This window comes from Perca flavescens, chromosome 8 (assembly GCF_004354835.1).
Source record: "Perca flavescens isolate YP-PL-M2 chromosome 8, PFLA_1.0, whole genome shotgun sequence".
NCBI classification, from domain to species: Eukaryota; Metazoa; Chordata; class Actinopteri; order Perciformes; family Percidae; genus Perca; species Perca flavescens.
Window position 1 is genome coordinate 13,417,042 of NC_041338.1, and position 14,856 is coordinate 13,431,897.

Genomic DNA, 14,856 nt, shown 5'->3' on the forward strand with positions numbered 1-14,856 from the left:
GTGCATCCATGTCTTTGGCAAGTTGCTAGGAAACAGAAACAGCAATGACTGCTTCGGTAAATATTCAGTAAGGCAGGAAACTGTATAGCTAGCTAAGATGTAGGCACCTTTGTTCTTCTTCAAACCTTTTCTTGCTTTGAACCTATACACTACCTAAGTCACCAATGTACCACAGCATGAAGAAGGCAAGAGAGAGGAGAGCAGTACCTAGTAGGTCTCCGAGGGCTGTAAGGTAGGGTATTGAGTAACTGTCGGGGTCTTTACCCCTCCGCCATAGACAGTGGACCATACAGTCGGCTAAACACAGCAAGGAGAAGACCTAAGAGACAGACACAAGTGATATTGTAAAACAATGATGAAGTATGCAGAGAGAAAAAAAATTACCACATACATGTGACTCACCTGAATCAGGGAAGCAGACAAGAAGGAGACAGTCAGAAGAGGACTGGGCAAAGTGTTGCCTCCTTTCATCAGGTAAATAGTGAGTAAGAAGACGAGCTGACCAGGTATCACCAAAAGAAGCAGAATCTGAGCAGATCGATGGTTTGCTCCTGCCATGACAAACCTGAACATTAGAGAGTGTGTGTGTGTGTGTGTGTGTGTGTGTGTGTGTGTGTGTGTGTGTGTGTGTGTGTGTGTGTGTGTGTGTGTGTGTGTTCTATTCAGACCTGGCATTAACATGCGTCTTGGGTGATCCGATCATAGGGGGACAGCTCTAACTACAGGTGCATTGAGACGTATTGACATCCGATCAATCAGACCACAGATATATTACAAGTGTGCCAAACATCTTGGGCAACTCTGTTGTGGAACACACCAAGGAATTGACACAGTGTGCATTTTTTTGATGTCCTCTTCCTTCTTTTAATTTCCGGCAGACGAGACACGGGAAGTGCTGCCTCCCGCCGGTTAAAAACAACAACGCATTTGATCTTTGCAAATGGAAATGATGTGCGTATTTATTTGCATAAAGAGCGGGGAAGTGGTCACTCATGATGCATGTGGAGATGCATTCTAATGCCAGGTGTGAAAAGCTGTGTTCTTGTGATGTGTGAAGGGGCAACTGCAAGGGCGTGTCTAAAGTGGTGGCACAGTTAGGCAATGTGACGAAGCTTAGAACATGGATCGCAGAGAACACACACATCCACTGCAATGTTTTTTGAAAATACATTGCAGTGGATGTGGATACATAACAAGTTAAGTGAATAATGAGTGCCTATGTGATGATTTTTATTCAGTAGAGCAAAATTGTGTCGTCCTATCCATGCAAAAATGTTATTCAATACATAATATTTTCAGGCTCTTGTGCAGTGCCATTTTTCAGGTATAATCACCTGTATTAAGGCACAGGGCACTGCAAAAGAGATTGAAAATCATGCCCAATGTTTTCTAAACCAATTCTTAATGCTGCATTTACTTTTAATAGGATTTTCTGATTTCCCATCACCCTCCCCTAATTGGTTCTTGATCCCCACTGTGCCAGCTCATTTAATAAAAAAAAAAATCGAAGAATCGCCTCTGGGCAACTGATTGTCTTTATTTAAATGTTGTGACCATTTGATCTTTACCTGAACCAAAGAAAGTGCGACAAGGGGGGAAGCAGCCCTTGCGGTCTTCAGGAACCTCTCCAGGTGAGTAATTCAAATGCAATTCGGTAGAAATACGACTGGACTGTATGGAGACGAGGTTTCCTCCAATACCTGATTAGGAGAGAAAAGGTGGGGGCAGGGTCAGCACTCACATTTCTAGAGCCACAAAAGGATGTATACAACTTTTTTTTCCAGATATGCAGTGGTACTCCCTGAGACAAATGCATCTCGCTGCAGCCTGCGGGAAGGTGGGGCTTGACGTCTTGAATTTGACGTAATTCAATTTATATATATATATTATATAATATATTAATATATTATATAGACTGATTGTGGCTTACAGTTTATGAAAGTAGAATCAAATCATCAAATCAAATGCGAGTAGGGATGCACCGAGGCTTTTTAACGGAGTTCGGGTACTGTTGAACTTTAGAATTTTTTTCCACCGAACCGAACGCTACCAAAGAGAAGTAACAAGAGGCGAAACTCGAGAAAAAGAGGCAAACGTTGTGTTGAGTTTCTGCTCTTCGCAGCGTTCAATGCAGTAGGCTGAGAGAAAGTGAAAATGGAACTTGTGAGCAGAAAAAGTTGAAGAAGTTGTTTGGCAGTACTTTCAGTCAAAAGTTCAATCAAGTAGAGCTGCATGTTCAATTTCCAATGCCGATTTGTCTCGTGGGGGCAAGGACCCTAAACAATACATAACATTGCTGCTGTTAAGACATTTGCGTGTGAGTTGTGCATGAAGGAATCTACAGACAGCAGCCAAAATGCAGCAACTTCAGGTAACTTGTGTTAACCAGACAGTGCCTCTCCCGGGCTGTCAGCTGTTCTCTTGGCAAATGAGTCTCCCTCCAGTGGGAGTGAAGCGGAGCGACTGCTGCTCGTTAGCTAACGCTAGCTTTCTAATTTCACCCACACAACATGACTTTATCATACACTGGTTAGCGAACATTTGCCAAACAAAATTGTCACTCAGCTGGCGATAGCGATGTGCTTTTCTACAATGTGAAAAGAGCGTGTGAATTCAACATTAGGTTGTTACATTTAACTATTTTAGAGGCTATGGATTTTGTTTACTTCATTAATTTGTTTACTGTGTTAATGGACTGAGGATCAGAATCTGAATCAGATAAGCTTTATTGCCAAGTACGTTTTTAACACATACAAGGAAATTTGTTTTGGTGTTGTTGGTGCATGTCACAAATTATCTAAATAGGATATAAACAATATAAGTATAAGTATATGTACACAGTATACAGTATTAAATTAAAAATACAATATTAAAAATAAAATAAAAGATAAAACATGGGAGTAGAGGATGGGAGTAGAATTCGGTTCGGTTCGGTGTTCGGCAGATTCTTAACCAGTGGGTTCGGTATTCGGCCGAACCCCAAAAATCTGGATTCGGTGCATCCCTACATGCGAGATGCTGCTCGGATATTTGGCTTCACTCAATGACCTGCTCAGTAACACATCTAATCTAAGTATTTCAAAAGGTCGAACAAACATACAGATGTCTATACAGCAAAATCGCTATGTGATTACCGTAATATCCGAGGGCTGAAATTGCATTTTAACGGGGCAGTGGAAGTTGCGGCTGTGGTTTAGCTGAAGCTAACGCCGCTTGAACTTTCACGTTACAATATAGAAAAGGTGTTGACCGTTGACTTAGCTAGCACGCAAACAGTTAATTTACATGTCTACGAACATGTTAGCAAACTACACCAAGCGACCGAGGAATATTGATAGAAAGCAGGGGAAACTAGTACTTTCATACTTTGTAGCATTGGCTAATTAGCAACCTGCCAGCCATGAGATGTTAGCTTCCAAGCTAGTTAGCAGCTAGCCCCAGAAGTTCATGAAAACAAGGCTTTCACCGGAGCAGCCTTACATTATTTCCGAACCACTCTTTTTTCTTTCAAAATCGGAAATCAAATGAACGAAAAAGTACATAGGCTCAATTACAGTTCACTGTTGTTGCATGAAATGTTGTTTGTGTTTAGCCTACATCAGTTTCTATCATCTAATGTGAAACAAGAGGCTATATCAGCTTCGCTATCAGGCTGTCTTGGTCCGTTCGAGGGTATGGGGAGTGACGTAGCAAAAAAAAGATGGCTGACTTGGATGTGGGCCTTCCCGCAGTCTGCAGCGAGAGGCTCCTCCCCTGAGACCTGTAAACAGACTTTCATGTTTAAAATTGGTGGAGTTCTCTTTTAAGTTATCTTGACTAAACATGAAACATGCACCAGTTGGAGCTAGTTCTCTAAAGCTCTGTCTTCCTTTTTTCATGACTTTAGGCACAGACATCTGATGAGCTTCCCATAAATAGACAGGACTTTTATATACAGGTTTTACAAAAGTGTTTTCAAAAAGCTTTTTTTTTGTAAATTCTAGAATAATTTTCACAGAGATACAGAACGTATATGCGTGTTTGCAATCAACTGGCTGTCATATATAGTTTGTTTTCAGATCAAATTCTTACAGAAAAGGCAAAGTTTTGTATCAATTTTGCCTTTGTCGTCACTAACCTTTTAAAGTCAGATATGGCTACTTTAGGGCTCTAAGAAAGTAAAGATTCTCTTGAAGTGAGGGAGTGATTTTTGGATGGATCTACTGGAGATTCCAGAGATGGTGGGGAGTAGGGTGAGGCCAGGATTGTATGGCATCAGAAAAATATAAAAACTAAACAAAATACTCTTGAGACTCGACGTAGCTTACAGACTCATCCATTACTCTATTTATTGGGCCAATGGTTGTTTTTTTTTAGACCTTCATCTTTACAAAAAAGTAGCCCATAAATGCAATTTTAAAAGAAGGCAATTCACCATTTATGACTGGAGCATAAACTATGATTCCTGCCAGGTTTGGATCTGACACAGTCTTGTCCAGAATAAGTCCTCCAATACTAAAAGAAAGACAGACAAAAAAACAAAAAAGAAAAGTAAATTCCTCCTTGTAAACATCTGACAAGCAGTGATGGGAGGGAAATGATTATTGCTTTAATAATTAGTGTTTTTAAAACTCTGGACCTTTTAATGTCAAGGAAATTAATAATTTGCCAAATGTATATACTTCAAAACTCTAACAACATCTATATATACAAAGTTAAAGTAGTGTGAATGCATGTGAATGCTTTTGAAAAGGTCTGTCAAAGTGAGTACCTGCTGATGAACATGGCTGTAATGATTGGTTCCCAGCCTGTGCGGAGCAGGATGCAACTGGCTGGATGTTTGGTCGAGATGACCACCCAAAGAGGAATCAGGCACAGCAGTAACAGGACAACCAGGTACAACACATGGGGATACAGATCTGTCAAGAGAAAAGGTCATTATTCCTTTATTTTCAACCAGGAATCAGTCTAAAACTGGTACAGATGTGTTAGTTCCAGGATCATGAGTACCACCTGTTGGCCAAAAGTGAAAATGACATGCCCTCTGAAGACCAGTGTATTATGTCCCACTGCTCTGATGTGTGTCACAGATTCAAATTGGCCTACAAGACCATCGTGCTGTCCTTTTGTCTCTTTACCTATAACAGAGTAGAACCAATGACTGAAGCAGGCCAGCAAAGCAAGAGTGATGAGATCCCCAAAGCTGGCAGCCATGGGTGTGGCCACGTTGTCAGGGTTGAATCCCATCCGCTTGGCTCCAATGATCACTCCCACCATAATAATACCTAGAGAGGGTTAAAGACAATTAAGGTTCTTAATATATGAGATGACATGGGATCAGTCCTGAGGGGAAAGACCTGATAAACTTCAACCTAAATGGAACTAGAACGACCATAAACTCTTAATTTCAATACAATTGCTCCTCAATTTGAATTATAAAGAAATGACGTGATGTTGAGGCAAAAAAAGTGGAGCCTAAAAGGAGAGGTATACCTCTTGTGCAGGCAGCCCATAATTCCTATGTATCTGCCACTGTGGCACTGAGCTTATCAAAATTCAGTCTGTGGCGAAATTGAAGAAATTGTGGTTTGATCAGACATTCACACAGTGATAAACCCCATGCAGAATTTATTTAAATGGCCTAGATGCGCCTTGCCACACTCCCTGTTCATACTCCCATTTCTAGAATATTTTCTATCATGGAGCAGCTCAATTAACTAATAAATAAGAATTTTCTGTGCATTTTTCCAGGTATTAAGGAGTGTTTGCTAAGAAAATAGGTCAAAGAATAATGTTTAGGGAGTTTGGAAGATAAATAATTGTACTGACATTATACAGAAACTGCAGTGAAGGATGATAGGATGTATGAAGCTGGCCCTACCAGAATTTCACAGAAACACAGGGGTCAGCACCTGTAAATGTATAATGTATGTGTAATGTATGAATATGTATGAATAATTAAGCTTAATTATTCATACATTACACATACATATTCATACACTGAAGGGCAAAGCAAAGAGGGAGAAACTGGGACGTCAAAAAGTTTGAACAGGACAGGGACTTCCGGTGTGACAACATGATAGAGTAGTCGCAATTCTCCCTCGCTCTACACCTTTAACCTTCTTTACAGTCCAGCCAAAACGATGCAACTAGCCATTTATATTTAATTATATTCGGCAGCACCTTGCCACGACGAGAGGATGTCCAGCAAGTCAAAGAAAGACGACCAGAAGAAGGAGGGTGATTCGTTGTCGAGCGCCGTGCTAACCACGCTAACGGCTATGTTAGCCAAACACAAGGCTGCGCTCTTGGCTGATTTCAACACAGCATTTTCCAAACTCGAGGCGAAGCTAGATAACATCCAGACTACTGTATTGGATCACCAACAGCGTCTTTCGTCATTGGAGACTTTCGCCAACACCACAAGCCAAGACATGAAAACCGTGGGTTCAAAGCTAGCTTTGGTGTCTGAAGTGAACACTAGGCTACAAGCTAAACTCATTGATCTGGAGAACAGAACCTGCCGAAACAACATAAGAATAGTCGGCTTCCCTGAGAACGTTGAAGGTGCTCAACCAACGGCTTTTTCTCTCAACTTCTAGTTGAGGTTCTTGGCGAACAAATACTGGATTCAGCCCCAGAGCTGGACCGAGCATGCTAGCTCCGAAACCAGGCCCCGGCGAGAAGCCTTGGGCTGTCATGATGCGGTTCCACAGATTTCAGAGTGAAAAACATTGAGAAAAAAAATCTGATCTGGGTCAGATTCAGGACCACATATGGAAGAGGTCTGAATCTGATTTGAAAAAATCTGATCTGGGCTAGATTTGGATTTGGGTCACCAGTGCAGTCTGAACTAAATTAAAAATAGGTGACAAATTTAACACTATAGCACCAACAGTTCGGGACCCACGAAGGACTGAACTCGCCTGGCAACGTAAGGGCTAAGTTAAAGCTGCCTGAATGGCTGGGTTTTACTAGCTTCACGCCCTCCTAAGGGGCTAATGTAGCTTGATGGCTCTTGGCAGTGGGCCACTGTTAGCATTGGCCTGCTAGTGCAGGCTAACCCTCCGTTTTGCTGTGTGCTGATCTGGTAAGACTGCTCCAAGATTCACAGCTACAAGATGCTAATGTTACCTCAAGCTTCTATTTGCTAAGGTTACCTCAAGCTTTTCTTATGGCTGTTTGTGTATTTATGTTCTGTACTTTAAAGACTCTACTAGCCTTGGCTGGCTGGAGTTGGGGACACTGGAAACCCATGTGGATGTGTAGATGGTACACCGCTGTGCAATGGACATTCAAGGTACGGTTAGTTATCGGGGATTTCAGGTCAGGGGACTCAGATTTGATCGATGGTTACATGAGGTCCTATTCTATTCTGGTTGTGTCATTTGTGTCCCCCCCCTTTTTTTTCTCTCTTTCCCTGCCCCTCCTCCCCTCCTTACTCCCACCTCTCGCAGCTGCCAGCTTCTTCGCACTGCCCTCTCTCTCTCCTCCCGAGGACTCCACTTTGCCTACTCACGTGGTATCAGTAAGGTATGATCAACACAAACAACACAATTAGATGTATCTCATGGAATGTGAGGTGGCCCCATTAAGAGCGACAGGATTATGGCCCACTTGAAACAGCTTAAAAGGTGACTTTATTCTTTATCCAGGTGACCCACCTTTGCAACAGAGAGGTTACACAGCTAAAAAGGGGCTGGATTGGCCACGTTTTTCACTCAAGATGTTATAATAGAGCCAGGGGCACTGTCATCATGATTCGCAAAAACTTTATGTTTGAACCAGGAAAAACAGTGTCGGACCCTGATGGCCGCTTTGCTGTTACTTGGCCGGCAAATTGCAAAACACACCCGTCATTTTGGTCAGCATCTACGGCCCCAACTGGGACATTTATGCGCATTTATATCCAAATTTTTCACATTGCTCCCAAACATTGTAAATCATCATATCATTGTGGTTGGAGATTTTAATCTGGTCCAGGACCCTATACTGGACAGATCACCGAACAAACTGTACTCCTTAACTAAATCAGCCAAACTCTGCATGCTTTTACCAAACAACTTGGGCTCACTGATCACATGGAGCACATGGAGGCACATGGAGGCACACATCTCTCTTTTTTTCCCATGTGCACCACACCTACACTCGTATAGACTTCTTTCTCCTAGACGATAGGCTGCTCTCCAAGATTAAATCAAGCGATTACCACAGTATCGTAATATCAGATCATGCAGCAACCTCCCTTGATCTCCATTTTCGCGCTCACTCTAACCCCTTCAAGCAGTGGAGGTTTAACTCCTCTCTACTAGCGGAGGATCACTACAAGTAATTCCTACACTCTCAAATCACACTTTTTGAGCTGAATGATCTATTGGACACAAACCGAGGCATACTATGGGATGCTTCTAAAGCCTATATCAGAGGACAGCTCATCTCATTTGTTTCTAATTTGAAAAGAGTCGAAATGTCCCAAACGGCGGACTTACCACGGAAAATTAAGGACATCGATGACAAACACGCAGCCGGCCCAGATCCTATCCTTTACAGAGAACGTCTTAGGCTGCAAACAAGCTTTGTCTGCTCAAATCTAGCCAGCGCTTTTTTGAGTCAGTGGATAAAGCTGGGAATCTTCTGGCTCATCAGGCCAGGGCTGAGGCAACCTCACGGTTAATTCCTGCCATCAGAGCTGATTCAGGCGAGATCCACACTGATCCTGTCAACATTAATGAAATATATGCCAAACTCTATGCTAAACTGTATACCTCTGACTGCCCTCCCCTTGCAGACGACACGCTTAATGATATAACCTTCCCTCAAATAGACGTCCAATCCACGAATGACTTGGGTGGTTTTAGAACCACCGCTGAGGTTCTAGGAGCCATCAACTCGCTACAGAGCGGCAAATCCCCAGGACAGTATGGCTTCACCATAGAGTATTACAAAACATTTTCCGCTCTCCTCGTGCCAGTCCTGCGAAATGTGTACAACGAGGCATTTCGTCATCGTTGCCTGCCGGACACACTGTCAAAGGCCACTATGTCCCCAATTCTGAAGAAGGGGAAAGATCTCCTGCTTTGTGGCAGCTATAGACCAATCTCACTCCTCAATGTGGACCTCAAAATTGTCTCAAAGGTTCTTGCACTCCGTCTTCAATGTGTGATGCCCTCCATTATCTCACTGGATCAGACAGGGTTCATGCCTAGCCGACAGTCTTCCCACAACACTAGACGCCTACTTAACGTCATTCATTCGTCGAGTAACGATACCCCGGAAATTGTGGTGTCCCTCAACCCCGAAAAGGCTTTCAACTGGGTCGAGTGGGGGTACCTATACGAAGCAATGAACAGGTTTGGCCTGGACGATTATTACAGATTATTATATTCATCCCTGACAGCCTCAGTTCAAACTAACGACACATCTCCTCTTTTCTCACTCCGGAGAGGCACCGGGCAGGGCTGCACCCTGTCACCACTCCTGTTCGCGATTGCGATAGAACCTCTGGCCATTTGGCTTCGCTCGGAGGAAGGTTTCAAAGGCATCACACGGTCTGGCACAACTCAAAGTTTCATTGTATGCGGATGACTTGCTCCTGTACATCTCTAACCCAGCCGCCTCGCTCCCTGTGATTTTAAAAATTCTGGAACAGTTTGGTGCGTATTCCGGCTACAAGCTCAACTATCAGAAAAGCAAGCTCCTACCGATAAATTCTCTCTGGCTATGCAGCTCCCACACTCTTTATCGTTATTTAAGTGGGCGGAGGACGGAATTCGCTACTTGGGCGTTTTTATTACAATGGCTTCTTACTTCTTACCTCTGGTCAAAAAAACAAAGCGATTATGACCGCTGGTCGGTCTTACCGCTCTCCCTCGTGGGCCGGATAAATTTGATTAAGATGGTTGTCCTCCCCGTACTTATTGTTAAATCTTTTTTCGACAAGCTGGACAGGGCAATATCTAAATTTCTATGGGGCAGCAAACCTGCTAGGATCTGAAAGGCGATACTACAGTCTCCAAAGGCTGAGGAGGGCCTGGCCCTCCCTAACTTCAGACGATACTACTGGGCAGCTAATTTGCAGAAACTCCTATACTGGATGAGCGATGACAGCACCTCACTACCTGTCTGGGTATATTTGGAAAGGGTGAGTTCACACCTTTCCATGCGGTCGGTCCTCTGCTCTCAACTCCCTCTGCCTTCAACATCTGTGGGCACATGCCCGATCGTATCCCTCTCCCTCAAGATCTGGAGTCAGGTTAGGAAAAACTTTGGCTTACAGGGCCCTTCCGTCTTGACCCCACTGCTTAAAAACCATGTCTTTACACTTCAAGTTCAGCTGCATCTCATCTACCACAATCAATATACCCGGTCATTCCTCCACTATGCGTCAGATCATAGTCAAGATGACCACAGTTAGTCTCGCTCATGACAGCCCTTGCTACCCGTTTGCTATTTGTGTATTTGCCTGTCCTGATCCTTTCTCTTGTGCTTCAGCTACTGTTGGAACCTGACTCCTGCTACCGCTTCACTCCTGCCATCCACCGGATCAGACAACCACCACTAGACCTTACCACCAGCCGACCACTGGATTACTCTGACGGAACCACTCCTGCCGGGAACCCACCGGACCTGTTCTCCTCTCTGGAAACCTGGACTTATACTTAAGTACTATGAATAAACCTGTTAACTCACACTCTGGCTCTGCGTTTATGTCTGCATGTGGGTTCTGCTCTTGATTCAAACGTAACAGTGTGATGCACCTGTCTAAGGACAGTGGTTCAAGGTGACAGCAGGTTATGTTCTTACCTTGCAGCAAAGAAGCTACGAAGGCGGTAGAAACACTGGTTGAAACCAGGAGCATCACATGGTGCAAGGGCATCTTTCCTTCTGCCATCCAGCCCAACACAGTAGCCATCAAAGAGGCTAACAGGCCCAGCACTGTGGCTTGTAGCTGTAAAATGAGGGTGGTAGCAAGAAAGATTCATAAGGCATGGTAGATTGAAACAAAATTGTGCAGATGAACAGGTAATAATACATAAATGGTTATTTGTATGATAAAATACACATACTAACAAAGTTGCTTTTCCTTAATGAAAATAATGTACAGTACCTGCTTAAGCGCCAGGTTCCCAACGATCAACATCCACTTTTCTCTGGCATGTTCCATTTTTCCTGCATTCACCTGACAACATCAGATATGTATGGACTCATTAAAAGTAAAACATTTGAACATCTACATTTCCAACAACAACAATTTCCGACAACTAGGCCCATTTAATTTGCTGATGATGATCATGTGATATGATTGAAAGCTTCAGAACAGCAACTAAATGGATCTTGATGTGATTATTTTTTAGGTCAACTTTCCAAAGTCAAGAATAATCTCTGAACCTCAACAGATAAATATTGTTCATAATTTTACCACACCAGGTAACACAAAATCAAATAAAATCCTTAATAGAAACAAAGCGTTAGATTGTGTCCATTATAGAAGAACGCTAACCTCTTGGCTTTGTAAATTTGTCAATGTCAGATATTCTCTGGAGTGAGAAACATTTTACACAATGCTTTATGTCGTCATATCCCCAACCGGCCCGTCAGACACCGCCTACCAAGAGCCTGGGTCTGTCCGAGGTTTCTTCCCAAGAGGGAGTTTTTCCTCGCCACTGTCGCACTGCTTGCTCTTGAGGGAATTACTGTAATTGTTGGGGCTTTGTAAATTATAGAGTGTGGTCTAGACCTACTCTATCTGTAAAGTGTCTCGAGATAACTCGTTATGATTTGATACTATAAATAAAATTGAATTTGGAAAAAAGCCATAAACCATGAATTTTTTAATGAACAAGCATTTAAACAAAGTAAAAAACGAAACCAGTTACATTTATTTTATGTATACAGTCACGCAAGAATGTCAGGAAGGGGTGGGGGGTTTGGAATCATAAAAAGGCATGGTTAACTGTATACTCTATGCTATTTTAACTGTTTCTATGCTGCCTGAAACGATAAAGGGATTATAAAAGAAATAAATAGGTCATACAGTTCTATAGCTTTTAAAGGGGGCGTGGCTAAAACATAGGGGGCGGGCCAAACCATGACCAATGACAAAGGAACTCTCTACTGAATTCAATGATACCTCACACAAAACTCTACCTTAAACTGTTCAAAAACCATAAAAGGGGGTGTGGCCTGAGTACATGGCCGTGGTTAAAGTATAGGAGCCGGCTCAGTATCACATGTAGGCCACACATTAAAAGTTTCATGTAAATCGGATGATGTTTGTTATGTAAGGTTGATTTCCTGACTTATGTAAGGTTGATTTCCTGACTTTTGGTTTGATTTCCTGTTGCCAACCCCCCGTTGGCAACAGGAAATCAAAACAAAAGTCAATATTGGCCTGTAGATGTCCTAAGGCCTGGACCCTTGTCATTCATGAGATATTTTGGCCAAACTGGACAATGTACACTCAACAACTTCTTTGTTCATCGATAAATGCTCAAAATGGCCGCCAAGCCACGCCCACACCGCTGGACAAAAACTCAAGCTTTTCAATGTTAAGGTCTTGAGATGGCACAAAACAAATTTGAAGTCAATCGGATGAAATCTCTAGGAGGAGTTTGTTAAAGTATAGCACCTTGACTTTTAGGCCTACTTCCTGTTGCCACTAAGGGGCACTATAACTTTGAGTCAATATCGGCCTGTAGATGTCCTCAGGGTTGGACTCTTATGAATTCTGAAAAGTTTCGAGCCAATTGGTCGATACTTGGGTGTAACTCAAGTTACACCCACTTCCTGTTTTGATGGTGAAACGCACAAAATGGCCACCCCACCACAGCTAGGCAAGGGGGTAAGCTTCGCTTCAGATATCGAACCTCCCATGGCGCCATTTTGATGCAACAAAGTGATCACCTCTCGTTAGCATTCCACTGACTAGCATTCATTTTGACGTCACTTGACAGCAAATAACTTTACATCTGAAGCGTTTAAAGACTCTATTTGTCCATTGTTTATTTCTAAAGAAACAGGACAATGTATAAAAGGCTCCATTACCTTGTACCTCACGTTATGGCTCCGTAGCGGACGTTTTTTGTAAAAATAGGCTAACGAGAAGCTCGCAGGCAGTTTCGACTTACATGAGCTGTTTGGGTTTAATTACTGATGTTAACTAGCATTTTAGTTAGCAATAATTAGCCTGTGCCCATGTTATCTCCTTACATATACCTATGCTCTCCGTCTCTGCAAGATTGGGAATGATTAAGATTTCTCTTGGCACAGCTACCAGAAGACTTACAACTTTCAGACACGTTGCTCACGTCACATTTACGTTGTCTCTCTCAGTTGGAGGCTGCGCAGTAAAGATAGCGATCACTGAAAAAGTGCTTCTAATATCCTTCACTGGTCTCCGTCCAGAGCAACGGGATCTGTTGGTCCATTCTTATATACTGTCTATGCAGCTAGGCCCTATGACGAAAACTCAAGCTTTTAATACCTTTTCATCTGTAAGGTCTTGAGATGATACAGACCAAATTTGAAGTTGATCGGATGAAATCTCAAAGAGGAGTTCGTTAAAGTACGACGTAGAAATGGCCAAAATCGCACAAATTTCGAACTTTCAATTCAATATGGCGGACTTCCTGTTGCATTAAGGGTATGGCTCCAATGAACTTTTTTGAACAAGTAAATAGTGCATTTGTTGAAATTTTGGAGTGTTTTTGGACAACAATGACACAGGAATACGCTAGATCAGGTTTTGGCATGTTAATGAACGATAATTATGATCATATTTGATCATTATATGTTCTCCTGTTCCAGGAAAACCTAATTTTAGATTATCTGAATTGCTGGACACACACACACACACACTCGTTACTGCAAGTTCATCTGCAGCTGTGGTCTTCACAGCTCTGTGAGGAGTTTCACACAAGGACAGAAAACCCATGATGCAATGTGGCAAAAATATAATTAGGAGGTTGTTGCCCTGTCAGTCCATTTTAATGCAATTCACTTTCACTCCAACTCGGTTGTCTATCTCTGTTTCACTGCATGTGCTATTTTATACTGTGTGTAATGTTTTAAACTTATCTCACGTATGATCTCACTAATTGTGTACAAACTATAAACAGAATAATGACATAAGGTCACTTTTTGTGTACATCAATGTATGTGTGTGATTGGATTAAATTATTGTGTGCATGTTGGTGTGTGTGTTTGTGTGTGTGTGTGTTGTGTGAGTGTGTGCAGGGTTTTCCCTGCCATTATAAGGTTTAGGTGTAGCACCCATACCGTTTGGGGTATACCACCTAAGCCGAATGAATGTAACTAAAAGACTTTTCTCAGATCTAATGATTATAGTTGGACTTCTTTAACAACTTTTGTCTTTAAGCTTTTTAAGTGTTTTTGATTTATTATCTGCTCTAGCTTTTCTAACGTTTTAGACACAGATATGGTGATAACGGTCCAAATGGACTACCACAAAAGGGACACAACACAACTGCAAAGAGACGACAAATGACCACAGAGATCCAAAACAACCTTAAAGAAAACAAAATGACCAAAATGAGACACAACAGGACTACAAAGAGACACAAATTGTATGGGGAAATTGCTTTTTTAAATTAAAAACGTAACATTTACTTAAGGAAGCACGCCTAAACCCCCCCGCCAAATACCACAAAGTCTTCCACAAAGCTAGGAAAAACACTGTGCGTATGTGTGTGTGTGGGTGTGGGAGGGAGGGGGTTAACATGCATACACACTCACAGCAGTTGAAAGTCTCGAGGCCAGAGTCATTTCCAGGTTTCCCTTCATGCCTAATATTGCAGTCACCAGGATGAAGATCTCTGGGACTTCCTGGAACACGTCCCAGTTCTGCCATGAAAATAC

The 14,856-nt window shown here is 42.4% G+C and overlaps 1 protein-coding gene across 3 annotated transcripts in view; it reads right to left on the reverse strand.

The window, feature by feature from the left end:
- slc41a2a (solute carrier family 41 member 2a) overlaps positions 1-14,856 on the reverse strand; it is an 18,350-nt gene continuing 3,494 nt past the window's right edge. For all 3 annotated transcript variants that reach the window (XM_028584711.1, XM_028584710.1, XM_028584712.1), the window contains exons 4-12: positions 14,734-14,841; positions 11,087-11,158; positions 10,783-10,927; positions 5,118-5,264; positions 4,751-4,898; positions 4,415-4,494; positions 1,569-1,700; positions 403-551; positions 1-319 (exon numbers count right to left, since the gene is read on the reverse strand). In XM_028584711.1, coding sequence (XP_028440512.1) covers positions 143-319; positions 403-551; positions 1,569-1,700; positions 4,415-4,494; positions 4,751-4,898; positions 5,118-5,264; positions 10,783-10,927; positions 11,087-11,158; positions 14,734-14,841 — 1,158 coding nt within the window. In that variant the 3' untranslated portion in view covers positions 1-142. The remainder of the gene's footprint in view (positions 320-402; positions 552-1,568; positions 1,701-4,414; positions 4,495-4,750; positions 4,899-5,117; positions 5,265-10,782; positions 10,928-11,086; positions 11,159-14,733; positions 14,842-14,856) is intronic.